The following is a 13,868-nucleotide window of genomic DNA, read 5'->3' as shown; positions in this document are numbered from 1 at the left end:
CAGAGGAGATTTAGGCTAAAAACATGGTGTAAATGACACCGTTTCGAGTTGAATTTGAATGTCGGGGCTCCCTGACACTTGGATGACACCACAGGAGCAGTATGGAGACTTTTGTTGTTGTTTTTATACATTTTAAGAGGTGGTCACCATTAACTTCCATTCCATTGAATTTGGCTGCAACGCTGTTTACCCCTGAAACTCCAAAAGTGTTTTGTGGACTCTAACACTTCTCCCACCCCTCCTTCGGCAGTGATGAGTGGATAATGAGGGAATTTCCATTTTTTTGGGGTAAACTATCCCTTTAATCCTGGCTATGGCAGTGGTTTTATGGCCGCTGGGTGGCAGCAGTCGGCCCGACAGCACCGCGCGATGCAGAGGAAGAAGAAGGTTCGTCTCCACTGCAGCAGCCCGCGAAGAAGTAGAAGAAGAAGAAGAAGAAGAAGATCGTCTCCATTTTTCATCGGTTTGTTGGATCTATCGACGACCTACTCCTGAAAAACACTAGAACATTTGATACTGAGCTCGATAAACAAGTAAGTAACGTCCCAAAAAATACAACATGCGGTGAAATATACTAATTATATTGTTGTATTCTAATGGCTCAGTTTTGAGACTGCGTACATCCACCGGCTTTTAACGCTGTTAGCTAAGAGGCGCTAGCTCCCGACACGGTCATCCTCTGAATGGTGTCGTTTGTTACAATGATCCGATTCAGGTCGATCATTTAAACCAGCACAGAATCACCGCTATAATACCTCTGCTTATTTGAAGTGGTTTGCTTGTGTTTGTGCACGCGATCTAAATAGCACAGTTATTTATTTTTGTTGTGGCGTAGATTCTTCAGGCCTAGTGATGGTCAATGAACGACTTATGCAGCTTTAGCCATCACCTCGTCCAGCGTCACTCAGCCCACGTTTCTAATATGAAATGAAATATTCAAATCAGTTTTATGTGGCAATGCACACAAGGACGTCTTCTAACGCTTGTTTAGGGTCGTTCATTCAACGCCCTTCTCCCAGCGGATGTCCTGTATTGAATATGGTCAAAATGGTGATTTTATTAACCTTAATAAAATGATCTTTTATCTTTTTTAATTTTGTTTCCAGATAGGATTGAGACTGCAGCCATGTGGGATGGACCAGGGCCCAGGCAAGGACCACGGGGAGGACCGCCCTTTCGGTAAACAGACATCATTTAGTCACTGGCAATAGATTATTATTATTATTATTATTACACACTCCAATTGAGTAAGAATGAAATATGATCTCTTCAGTCAGGAGACCATGTTGTCTATGCCTGTGCTGTTCGCTAGGGGTGAGGAACATGGTTCAAATGTGCTATCCTCTCATATGTTGGTCTGTATATGATTGCTATAGCCAGGTCAGCAATTTGTGGAATGCCTCATTTTGTGTTCCCTTCTTAAACCATTTATTTATATGTTTAATGTATAATGTAAATTTCATTAATAGCAAAATATTAAAACTCGTATATAGCAATATAATGCTTATTCATTGTGCAGGCACAGGCATTGAGGAGGTATGTCGCATAATTGATTCACCTCAAATTTCTGAAATGTTTTGTTGTAGATCGAGTGTTTGTCATTCTCTGCTCATAAAGAACAGTTTAAAACCACCAACCTTCACTCAGGAGCAGAAACCACTCCTTAACCTCAATGATATCAACAGACATGAAATATTTTATCCTGATTTGGTTTTTGGCCATGTCATCCAGTCCTGTTGTAACACATTAGTGCTCTAGTCTCTTGGTAGACTTGCTCATTGGTTGACTGATTTATTTAATGTTTACTCAGCTAGCTCCAAACTAATTAACACAATGTGACATATTGTTATATTAATGTTAATTGGCTTAGTGAGCTGATGAGTGCACACTTTGGCTCATTAATCTAGAGATATCATTGACTTACACTGTCTTTCTTTAACTACACCTATGTAGCTTATAAATTCTCACGTTTCTGCATTTAGTGTCTCCTTTTTTTGGGGTTTATGGCAAAATGTCATGTGAGACAAATTTCAGTTTGTCACCATACTGCCCCTTTCTGTATACCTACAGTGTACAACAGTCTGACCATGTGTATGTATGTGTATACCACTCTATATGGCGATGGGAACAGTTTACCCTCTGTATTATTTTGTTTTAAGAATTATTTTCTGTTATGTGCATGCCAAACTAATCAGTAGCCTAACATATTAATATGTGTTCCAGTGGAGATCATCGTGGAGAAACGTTTGTTGGCAGAGATCGTCCCATGCCTGATTTTAGAGGTAGAGATGGGATGAATATGGGTCCCATGGGTCATATGGGCCCAAGACCTCTTGATCTACCATCTATGGACATGAGGAGGATGGATGCACCACCAATGAGGGGCCGTGATGTGGATCCACGTGATATGCGAGGTAGAGAACCTAACAGGGATTTCTTCAGAGCTGAAGATGAACCAGATTTCAACCTCAGAAGGCATTTTGAAGGTTCCATCAGAGAAAAACTGATAAACTCCTCAGGGCTACCGGGACCAGGCAGGAACTCAACAGACATGGAAGGAAGGGGAATGCCACCACGGGATCCTAACAGTAAATTTATGGACATGAGAGACAGAGAGTCGTTTCATTACAACATGCCACATTTCAATAATCCCAATGTAGATGCAAGAAGAGGGTTTCCTATGGACCGATCAGAGCGAAATGATGGATTTAGGGACATGCGTGACCGGCCCCCAGTAGGCCCTGGTGACAGAGATCGTTTTGATATGGACTTACCTCCACGTGAAAGGAGAATGATGGACTCTGACAGAAGAGAAGGGCCACCTTTAAATTCAAGAGGTGGATTTGATTCTGATATGGATTTCAGAAATCGTCCTGCACCGTCATCTGAATTTAGAGGTAGAGATCGATCACCCATAAGATTTGGAAACAATGATGCCCCCCCAGTGGACAGGGCGAGGTCAGATATGCCTTCAGACATGTCTGGCCCTCAAAGATCACAGTTTTTGGGTGGGAAAGAATCACTAAGAGAGAGAGGCTATCAAGAGTCTAGTGACAGTCCCCTCATGGATTATCGGAGTGGTGAAGAGATGACTCTTGCGGAAGAATGGAAGAGTCGCCAGAGTGACAAAAAACCATTCGTAGCCCCGGGTAAAGGTAGGGGAGATTTACCTGAACCCAGCTTCCCTGTAGGTTTTGGCAGAGATGCTACTGTTAGGGATTCACAACAGTTTCAGGAAAGGGATCGACCATCTGTTGAATTCCCGAGGAAAGATCTTGGCTTTCCTCGTGGTGACCACTTTCCTGCTGTTGACCTACCACCAATTGGCAGGAAAGGTCCACAAGACAGTCAACCTCCAGGAATAAGTCTGTTTCCTGGCCCTCTTGGTAGAGAAAAGGAAAGTAAGCATTGGCATGGAGAAAGGGAGTCAAATCGCAGTCGGGATAAATCACATCGGGATGAAAGACCCCCTTACCATCAAGACAAGAATCTGCCCACACATGAGAGCCAGCAGCCAAATGATTCTTTTAAAGGGTTGAAGGAAAATCAAGGTCCTGCCAGGGCTGAGATGGGACTGGCACATGATTTCCAAAGCAGCAGCACTGTACAGGCCAGAGATCAAGACTACAGGGATATTGATTACAGAACAGGGTCCGGGAGACCTTTTGATTTCAAATGTGAGGAGCTTCCACCACCAGAGAAACTCATCAACGAGTCTAAACCAATTGCACCTACAAAGTTTAGTGAATCTGTCTCTCAGGTAAGACACATTCTCCCTTGCTAGTATTTGTTTAGTCATATTTGCTTTTTCTTATAATTGATGTTTTGTAACCATCATTTTGATCTAAATGTCTGTGAAGGATCAGGATTACAGGAGTGCATCCGTGAAGGAAAAAGTTTCCAATACAATATCTGTAATTGGTATTCCAAAGACTGCCACAATGGAGCAGGTAATTATCAAAGAGAAAACCCGCTTTGTGTTAATTACCAGACTGTCTTGGTAGTTTTCATAGACAGCCATGGCACACTCCATTCACTCAGTTCAATATTTTGTGTTTTTGCAGATTCTTGGGGCCTTCGCGATCCGTGATGGTGTTCCAATGCAGGGGATGAAAATCAAAAATGTGGTGCCGGGTAAGAATGAAGTTTCTTTTTGGAACTGTTTGTGTCATTCGATCGCTAACGTGTTCCTCGACATTCCGCTCTTAACGACATTTGAAGCTCCGCATTCTTTCTTTTTTACGATCATGGTTGCTGTTGTTGCTGGTTTGTGTGAACTCGCTCATAAAGAAGGGGGGGGGGGGGGGGGGGGGGGGGGGGTCTCTGTTATAGCTTCCTTTTTCAAGTCAGAAGGTGTTGGGTCATTGTCAGTTGTAAGTAAAGGAGTTACCAAGGATCCAACATTAGGAGCGTCGGATAGTGGCAGTCACAAAAGGTCTGGGACAAGTGACTCATTCAATGTGTCCTTCAGGACAGTTTATCTTATTTCTTAATTTGAAAAAAGATCAAGTCAACAAACCTGAAACGAATCTTGTTAGGGCTTTGTTCATCCTGCTGATCCAAACATCTGGATTAGTGAAAGTTTTCCTCAATGTATGGCTGTAAATGTGGTTTTATATGATGCCAAGCCTTTTTGTGAAGATTATGTCTTAAAGTCTTTTTAATTTTGCATTAATCAAAACACAATCACAAATTTGATATAAAAAAAAATGTAATTACTGAATGGGCTCATTGGTGCACACCAAGCAGTCGTTCACTGCCACTGGTCTGGAATATCTGTCTGTTAAGGCTTGCCTCAGGGCCTTTCATGGCAAGGTCTGATATGACTTCAGTCATCTGAAGCCTGGTTAGAGAAAAAGCCTAAACAAAATGTGTTTTTCCCTGAAAAGGTACGTGTATCACTTGAGGGATAAAAATTCGCTCACACTGTTCTCGATGTATTCACGAACTGGTGGCTTGAATGTTTTAGTGGGTGGCTGTCATTACTGGCATTGACTAACAAAAACCCATCTGTATTTCAAATGCTGTCCCCAGGTTACAGCTACGATACGGCCTATGTGGAGTTTTTAAACCTCGAGGATGCAGTCCACTTCATGGAGTCCAACAAGGTGGCCCATCCTCGTCACTCTACGAAGGCCGTCTCTCCCATCAGGATTTCGAGGGGTTGAGAGGGCATTTTGTAGATGGGGGAGGGGGAGAACCTGGGAACTCGGGTTGCTATTATTTGTGGTTCACTAACATTAGGATATTAAGGTGTCACCTTTTGACATTTTTAGGTACTAATGTCTTAAACCTCAACAGTGAGTCTTAGTATTTAAAGTATTATTAAAATTACTTACAAAGCTATGATAGTACTCCAGGTTACTTGTTAAGCAAGTTATATATATATATTTATATCACATTTTCCAGGGCAAGTTTCCTTCCCGTTGTTTACTAGTTCTAACCCCAGAATCAGCCACAAACTGCCTGGAATTAGTTAAACCAGAAAATGTTGAGGAAGACTAATAATAAAACTAATGAGGTTTTAACATTTAAGGAATATTTAACGATGATTATGACAATGAAGGTACTGTACTCAGCCAACATTTCTTGTGTTGTAATTTCGTCTTTGTAACAAAGACGATCGCAGAAATGGTTCCGACTTATTAATCTTTGTGTCTCAAGTTTTATTTTGTCATTGCTTTGTGCTCCCATCCGTTACGTGTCTGTTGTTGAAGAAGCAACTTCAGACATGAGCACTTTTCTTACCAATTCTTTGGCATGCCTTCAGAACTAAAACAGACCCGCAGTGGTATTGTTCCAGGATTGTAGTTTGAGTAAAGAGGTGTATCAGATATTGAATCCGTGAGCAGCGGTGTACAAACTCTGTCACTGACTTTTACAACCCTGGAATTTTATCACAGTGGCAGTTAGTTTATCATATGTCACAACGTTCATTACGTGAACAGGGGATTGTCTTCCACAGCTATGTACCAGGGATGTTTTGTTTTGCTGCTGTAGTGCCTTGGCAGAGAATGGCTCAATGCTTTCTGACAAAAGTTTAGCCAGGTGCAACCTTTTTGCTGGAAAACTGTTTTTTGTTGCTGAATCTCTACAGTGGCATCCCCACTGTGTCGCTGGCCTGACCTCATTCAAATGAACGAGGGGACTGTGTTTTTTCATGTAGGGCTACAGTCGGTCTTGATGTAGCCTTATTAATGAAAACTCTCTTATTATGATTTAATGGTTAATATACAGTCAGTAGTTTGTTTGCTTACTTTTCAGAAGAAATGTAGGATTATTTTAGGTTATAGCAGTTTCTTTGAAAATTAAGATTTTTTTATTATTGCTTCTGAGGACTGTTAGATATGTTAATAGTGTGACTTATTGGATGCCAATGGCAGTAGGTCTATCAAGTTGGTTTCAAGCTGAATTATTCCACTATCAAACACATTGCCAGAAAAGTTTGCACAGGAATCGTATTGTGCCCACAGATTTAGATTTTTCTTTTCTTAAAGAGGCACCAGCTGGATAAAAAAGGTAATTTAACCTGTAAATTATTACTTCATCTACTTGATGGATTGATATTTACCCCTGATTTTTCTTCTCACACCACCATGAGGCTGACTTTGGTGGTGCAGAGAGATTTCTCTACAGATGATGGATACTTTGCGATACAGACATCTGGGGCTTTTGAAATGTGGTTACCGACTTTCCATCTAGTGCCATCATGAGGTCGATTTTCCAATACTTGGTTTGCTTTTCTTTATATTGACAATTACAGCTTCATAAAATGTCTAGTGTTGATTCAGACGTTCAGTCTTGTTGTCTTGAAGCCTGAACAAACATTTTGCTTGTTCAAGTTGTTTTCAGTCATTTGTGACTTCTCCCAGAATGCCCGTCCTCTTGATGGTGTTCTCTTGAAATTGTCAGTGAATTCTGCCCACTGGGATTTCCACTTCCTTTGGATTTCTCTAGGAAATTTATGACTAAAGTTCTCATCTTGGGACAATGAACAAAGTCTTCAGCACTGACCAGATCGCTGCACTTACCCTATCATGAGATGTAGGAGATGGCTTTAGATTTGTTTAGTTTTTTTCAAATTCGTGGGTACTAAGATAGCATATTGTATGGTTTTGATGGTTAATTTCATTTTGTACAAATGAGATGGTCTTTCAACTTGACTTGTAACTATGGCTGATAAACACTCTGTAACAATCTGAACAGTACATGTTTGTGCTGTGAGCTTCCTTTTTGAAACAGCTTCTATACAAATGCAGTCTAGTGTTGCAATGGTGTTTGGTTGTTCACCTTACCTGCTGAGTGTGGATCTCATTTGCACTTTGAAGTTCTGTTCCCTTTGTATATTTTTCTGTGGTTATGAGTATTTCTTTGACAAGAGTCGGGAGTATTTGTAACTGAGAAAAGCAATTATTTTTAATGAATGATCAGTTGTTTTCTTAATTTTAACGAAACTATGGCAAATATTCTGTAGCTCAAATTGTTTTCAGTTGTGGGGGTTTGTTGATTTTCTTTGTCTTGTGTGGCAGTGAACGGCAGATCTATGTTTTTTTTTGGTTGGACAACACAAGCAATTTGAGGAGAACCATGGGTTATAGAAAAAAGTGATGGTTTATTTAGGGATTTCTGACATTGTATGGATTAAAGGATTTATTGACAGAATAGTCAACAGATAATGAAAATTATCCTTAGCTGCAGCCCACAAAACAATCAAATGTAGTAAGGGGACGATTGGGCTGTGTGAAGCATGGTCCTGGAGCTAGGTTTTGCACACCATCATAAGTGTTGGTCCATTTTATCCTCAGCAGTGAGGAGGAGGACTAAACCTGCCACAGTGCATGTCATTGATAGAATTTTAGGTATGAGTCACCAGTGTCGTTTTATGCTAATTTGAATTTTTTTGTTCTTCTTTCAGGGGTCCCTAAAGGTTGGCACTAGAACGGCTGCCATGAAATTCATTCAGCCAGACGAGCGTGAAAGAGTTGTCCATGTGAGTAAAGTGAGAGAAATAATAAATCAATGGTTTTTTTTTTTCATTAGTTTACCATAAATTCCCAAATATAAGCCAGTATTTAAATAATTGTTGGGGCACTATGAAAACAAAATGAACTATATTATATTAGCTCTCTTAGTTAATGTAGCATTATTTCCAAAGCCTTATTTTACTACAACATAGCAAACACATGTCACTCTGAGATTAGCCATTCTTTCTGAACAAGCACATCTGAACGCGCAATAAAGGCGATTCCTCGAACACAAGGGCCCAGCCACTCGTTCAGAATCTTGGAGTACCATACGGTTACCATATTGCTGACACCACCATAGTTTTAAAAGTAATTGAATGTTCCCTCCTTCCTGTCTTCGCAAATTAGGAATCAGATCAAAAACTACCCCAACACCAGGAGCCCCAGTTACCCAGACCAGATGAACCTTCAGAAGATTCGGACACTAACCTAAATGGGACCAAACCCAAAGGTCCTATGGATCCAATGTCCCACAACCTGTGGCAGCGCAACTCTGACCTGACCCCCGAGGCCTGGCAGCAGCAGGTTGACCAGCAGCTCCGACAGCAAGAGATGGAGCTGCAGGCAGAGTCTTTGGGCAACCGCGGCCCTCCTCCACACGGCTCTCGACCTGAGTCAGTGTTTAAAGACAGTAAAAGTACGTTTTCGAAAGCTTCTGCTTTTTGTAACAGTCCATGGACGGTTATGCTTTATTGTAATTCATAACTGAGTTGACGTAACAGTTTTTTTCCCCTTTGTCACTCTACAGCTATGATTATAAAGAATGTGAAGCCCACCACAACAGTAGAGACTATCCTGAAAGCCTTGGATCCCTTTGCTTATCTGGATGAGAGAAATGTCCGACTAGTGAAGGCCAAGCCACCTGGAGCAAAGTGCTTCTGCTTTGTTGACATGGACTCCCATGAGGTATATAACAATAACTCATAACCCAGTTTGCTGTTGTTTATAATTTCATATTCTAAAAGTATATGAGTACCCTCTTTCTGCAGTGTTGCACGATGATTTTCTTTCACTCATCAAAGTGTCTTCTTTTGTAGCAAGTGACACGTCTGGTTGAGCTCCTCACTAAACCCAGACCCCTTTACATTGATGGAGTCCGAGTTTATGCTGAGGTGGCAAAACCCCTGAAGAACCAAAAGTAAGTCACCAACGTTAAATGAAGTGTCCTCGCACCACGTCTAGTCAAGAAATCCAGTCTCATTCCTTCCTGATTATTTTCTGTCTGCTTCAGTTTTAGAAAAGATTTTGATAAACCAAACAGTTCCATCCTTGGCTTTGCACCTGAGCCCGGCATGATGGGGGTAAGTTGTGGTCTTTATATTCAATATTACTGATAAGAAGAGACTGATCAGAGCTCTCAGCTTGACCAGATGTTTTTTTAATTTTACTGTGGCATTCCAGCAGCTGCCATTCCCGCCACCTCCACAGTACTTGCATCCTCTACAGCCGCCTCCTACTGCTCCCCCAGTTGGAATCCACGGTGAGACTTCATCAAACACACTCTTGTATACTGTATTTCTGTCCATGCTCTATTTATTATTAACAAACTTTTATCATTAAGCATCATGGAATCATCTCAAGCTGTCTCACATTTTCTGTCACCAGGTGATATGTTAATCGGCACTAATCTGTCTTCAGATCCCAGCATAAATCAGGTAAATTGTGAATCAAAATGCAAAGATGTCAGATATTTTGTCTGAAAACTAGGCATTTATCTGGATGTATATTTTCCTCTCCTCTCAGGGAGTTGGCTACTGTGAGCCCCAAACTGTGGATCCTTCGCTTCATACTGGTGGAGCTCACGTGCCCACAGAATCTGCTGGTGTGATGAGTGCTGCTGCAGATGGATCTCAGCCCTCTGGTAAGAAACAAACAAAGCATTTAAATCCACATTGTCCGATCAACTTTTCGTTCCCTGAATAACTAAGTTGCTTTTTTGTCTATACCTGTTGTACCGGTCGTAATCTGTCCAGGCTCTGAGGTTCCAGACACGGCCAACTACTTGTATGATGCTACATCAGGCTTCTACTACGATCCTGAGACAACGCTGTACTATGATCCCAACTCTAGGGTGCGATTTCCTCTTATTTGATGTTTTCCTGCACGTTTATTGAATGTTTGAAGATGTTTGAAAATCATGTTGTCTTACATTAGTTGATATAAAGCTGTTAAAAACAGTTGTGGTGTCATCTCACAATCAAGATAAAAACCAAGAGCACCCCACAATGCTGTGGTGACAATAGTACTACAAATATTTTATTCCATCTGCGTGTGTTGTCTCTTAGTAGAAGATTAGCAAATACCCAAAAAATAGTTCATCACTATATGATAATGATAGAAAATGTGTTTTGAAGGATTTCCTGTGCACTAAAAAGTCAACCTCTTCTCTTTAATCATTGTTTTTGTCATTTCTCTCTTTTCTCCGTTCTTTTGTGTGTGTATAGTATTTTTACAATGCTCAAACCCAGGAGTACATGTACTGGGATGCAGTGTCAAAAACGTACGTCCCAGTTCCAGGGGGAACCCCAGCTGAGACCCAGCCTGCGGCCATGACTGCTGAAGACCAGGCCATTCTTGCAAACCCAGCAGCAGATGCTCCTCTGGAAATGAAGAAACCATCAGAGTTGTCGGATTCAGAAGGAGTTGAGATGTCTGCTTCAGATTCAGTCCCCACTTCTGCAGGAACTCCTGAGAAGAAAGATGATGACGACGCTGCTAAAAAGGACAAAGAGGACAAGCCAAGAAGTCTTGCTGCTGTCAAGGTAGCACTTCAGTTATACCTGTGTACCAAATGGGACATGAACATGTTAAAGGGCAGGTTGTAAAGTGGTTTGTTGCTGTTTGCAGATCATGAAAGATATGGAGAGATGGGCAAAGATCCAAAATCGGCAAAAAGACAGTGTCCGTGCCCCATCACCGCTGCTGAGGACTGGAATGGACGATGATAGGAGGCAGTCAAAGACAGCTGATTGTGGTTTTGCTATCTTTGAAAGAAAGGTGAGTGACCCACTCTGGACATTTGTGTGTGTTATAGTTTTACCATTAGTGTAGATATAGGAAATATACATTTGTGCGGTCTTTTAATTATTTTTTTGAAATATTTTGTAACTGTTACTTGTCTACACCTCAGATATCCGGCGGAGATGATCTATTTAAAAAGCCCCTCGCTCCCCCTAAGAAAGATGAAAAGTCAAAGGTATGAATCCTCCAGTGAAGACCTGTTTACACACTTCATAGTCCCTCTGGATGTCACTGAGCCTTTGACCACACATCACTCACTTTGTATGCACTCCTGTGTGGGCCATTTAAACAAATGAGGAAGTTATGAAATCAACACGTGTCTGGTGTTTTTCTCAGCGTCCAATGGGTTCCCTGGGTCTGCTGGCGTCGGACTATGCAGCTGGAAGTGATGAAGAAGTGGAGGAGGATAAGGAGGATGCAGCTAAAGGGAGTCAAGGCGGCCGCGGCCAGTCTGAAGACAAAGAGGACAAACTGACGGACTGGAAGAAGATGGCCTGCCTGCTCTGTAGGAGACAGTTCCCCAACAAGGACGCTCTGCTCCGCCACCAGCAGCTTTCTGACCTGCACAAAGTACTACCTCTCCTCCTCTGTATGAACACTAGTTTATAGTCATCATGTAAAAATAGCCCTTTAATACTTGATGTGTTGTCTCGACAGCAAAATATGGAGATCCATCTTAAGATCAAGAGGTCAAAGAAGGAGTTGGAGGCACTAGAAAACCAGGAAAAACAAGTAAGCAAACAATATTAGGCTGTTGTAGATATGCTGAGGACTTCCATGTGGTCCGTTGCTAAATGTAGGATGTGTCTTCCACAGTTGAGTGCCAAAGAAACCGTCAGATCACCAGAACCGAAAAGAAAAAAACACCATCAGCAGCAGCAGCACCAGCACCACAGCAACTGGGCTGGAAGCTCAAGGTAGGTGTGCTGAACTCACTGTTACTGACATAAGAAAGACTGGAAACTAAATGGCACTCTTACTCCGGATACTAATTAATAATTTCCTTTTGTTTTAGGGAGATGAATAAAGTCAGCGAGAGGCCTGGTTTAGGATCTGAACCCGTCCCGGTAGGTGTAGAGCCTTTTTTTTAATAAATAAACTTCACGTCGCTTCTCCTTTTTTTTAAATTCAACTTATCCTTGCACTTCTTTTTTTCAGCAGAGGAAAAAGAAGGAGACCGCTGCTTGGGACCACGCCACCTACAAACAAGCAGTGCGGAAAGCCATGTTTGCACGGTTCAAGGAACTCGAGTGATCTCATCTGAGCACCTCCCCGCTTTGATATGTGAAATATTAAAGACATGCTCGTCCACCTCAGCATGAGAAATCCATTCGACTTTGCTGTTTCCCTGCCTGTAGAGCCACAGTTTTCTGCACTGAGATTAAGTGACTAATGATGTGGTTAGGGAAAAGTTAAAAATAAGAATTATTGGACATTATCGGCGATGGATGTTGTACAGAAATTTATTCCTGTTACTTTGAGCATTATTCTCATATGTGGCCTGTATGTGAAATGTGTATTTTTTTTAAAATTAGGCTCTCACGCTGGCCACAGTCACATTTTGTTTTAGATCTGAATGATTTTTACATTTTCATCATGGGTTGTAATTGCTCCTACATGTTCATATTTTTAAGTATAAAAAGTTATTAATAACATATGCTTCCAGTGTTTTTGCTTCTCCGTGTTTCAACTGTTTGGTGTGAGTTGAATTGTGTTGTACATTCATCGTCACTAGATGGCAGAAAAATGCCTTTTTAGTTTTTCTCTTCAGTTGATGTTGACCTATCTAAATCAGTTGGCTGAAATGAAATCACCAGGACTAATTTAATTTTACCAACTTAATGAAACAATATGTAATAAAACTTCAAGTTTATACTTGAAATTAGAGTTTAGTCCCACAGATTCCAGTACATTGATCTTCCCAACTTGCTTTATGAAATTTCTGCCTTTGACAGTGATTTCAGTTTGTAGTAGACACAGCTTTAATGTTCCCCTCTTGTGCACTGTAGGGTTTAGAACATGAAGCCCCCCCCCCCCCCCCCCTGACCTTTACTGACAAGAAGAAACCATCCCTCTGGCATGTAGAGGATTGCATGGGTTTAGTGTACGGACATACCAGCTCCTCTGAGAGCAGTAACCACTGGGGAGCCTGAGGAGCTGCAGTCAATGACAAACAGCAGACATGGTGTGGAACGCAGCCAACACATATGTGCCTCTTACGTTGTGTTTACTCCAGGACAGTGACTCCATGAGCAAACCGAGGCCTGTAACAGGTAGCTGACTTTCTGCCGCTGGGCCTCCCACGGCCTGGCCCCTCTCCAGACAGCAGTGGGTAAGAACGCCGAAGGTGAACATGATTCTTGGAGAGTGACGTGCAGAACGTGGAGTCTCTCTGTCTGAAGGCATGGGGCAACATGGTAACAAAGCCTCACAGTTCAGTGGAAGCCTTGTTTTGTGGTTTGGCTATAAAAACAGAGGAAAGCACAATAAACAAAACCGCGGTGATTCTCTCAGGTTCAGATGTTTCTGCAGTAAATCCTGACGCACATGTTTGTCATAGCTTAAGCTGGAGTTGTGGGACTGCGCTCAAGAAACAATTCTTAAGAGACCAATTTTCATTAAAACCCATTCATTTTTTTCTGCCTGGTCATTGACAACACCACCGTTTTCCACTATGTCACTCAGTAGAGTACATACCTCTGCCAAGGCCACATTTAAATTCACCATCCAGATCTGTATTTGGATCTGCACCATATTGTACACATTCATAAATATCAGTCCTCTAAATATGCCAGATTTCTTTCTTTAAGATCCATTAATTAT

At 41.6% G+C, this 13,868-nt stretch overlaps 1 protein-coding gene across 3 annotated transcripts; it reads left to right on the top strand.

The window, feature by feature from the left end:
- Positions 1 to 383: 383 nt before the first annotated feature.
- Positions 384 to 12,700, top strand: LOC117761315 (RNA-binding protein 5). Of its 3 annotated transcripts, none has more exons than XM_034585072.1 (23): positions 384 to 533; positions 1,107 to 1,179; positions 2,224 to 3,760; positions 3,861 to 3,950; positions 4,065 to 4,134; positions 5,035 to 5,108; positions 7,916 to 7,990; positions 8,373 to 8,661; positions 8,773 to 8,930; positions 9,062 to 9,162; positions 9,256 to 9,325; positions 9,429 to 9,504; positions 9,630 to 9,679; positions 9,768 to 9,885; positions 9,998 to 10,095; positions 10,469 to 10,786; positions 10,872 to 11,021; positions 11,155 to 11,220; positions 11,382 to 11,615; positions 11,703 to 11,789; positions 11,862 to 11,962; positions 12,061 to 12,112; positions 12,204 to 12,700. In XM_034585072.1, exons 2-23 carry the CDS (start codon positions 1,127 to 1,129, stop codon positions 12,297 to 12,299), a joined length of 3,963 nt encoding a protein of 1,320 aa, XP_034440963.1. In that variant the 5' UTR covers positions 384 to 533; positions 1,107 to 1,126; the 3' UTR covers positions 12,300 to 12,700. The 3 variants fall into 3 exon arrangements, with proteins under 3 accessions (XP_034440963.1, XP_034440964.1, XP_034440962.1); XM_034585073.1 differs by having other exon boundaries at positions 9,426 to 9,504; positions 11,703 to 11,777; XM_034585071.1 differs by having other exon boundaries at positions 9,426 to 9,504.
- Positions 12,701 to 13,868: the final 1,168 nt, after the last annotated feature.

The sequence above is a fragment of the Hippoglossus hippoglossus genome, chromosome 5 (genome assembly GCF_009819705.1).
Source record: "Hippoglossus hippoglossus isolate fHipHip1 chromosome 5, fHipHip1.pri, whole genome shotgun sequence".
Taxonomy (NCBI): Eukaryota; Metazoa; Chordata; class Actinopteri; order Pleuronectiformes; family Pleuronectidae; genus Hippoglossus; species Hippoglossus hippoglossus.
The sequence above is the reverse complement of the archived record's forward strand: the minus strand, read 5'-3'. Positions and strand labels throughout refer to the sequence as shown.

Coding starts and splice junctions, on each gene's coding strand:
- LOC117761315 (XM_034585071.1), top strand. CDS start 1,127: ATGTGGGATGGACCAGGGCCCAGGCAAGGACCACGGGGAGGACCGCCC. Junction 9,886..9,997: donor AGATGGATCTCAGCCCTCTG/GTAAGAAACAAA, acceptor TAATCTGTCCAG/GCTCTGAGGTTCCAGACACG. Junction 10,787..10,871: donor GAAGTCTTGCTGCTGTCAAG/GTAGCACTTCAG, acceptor TGCTGTTTGCAG/ATCATGAAAGATATGGAGAG.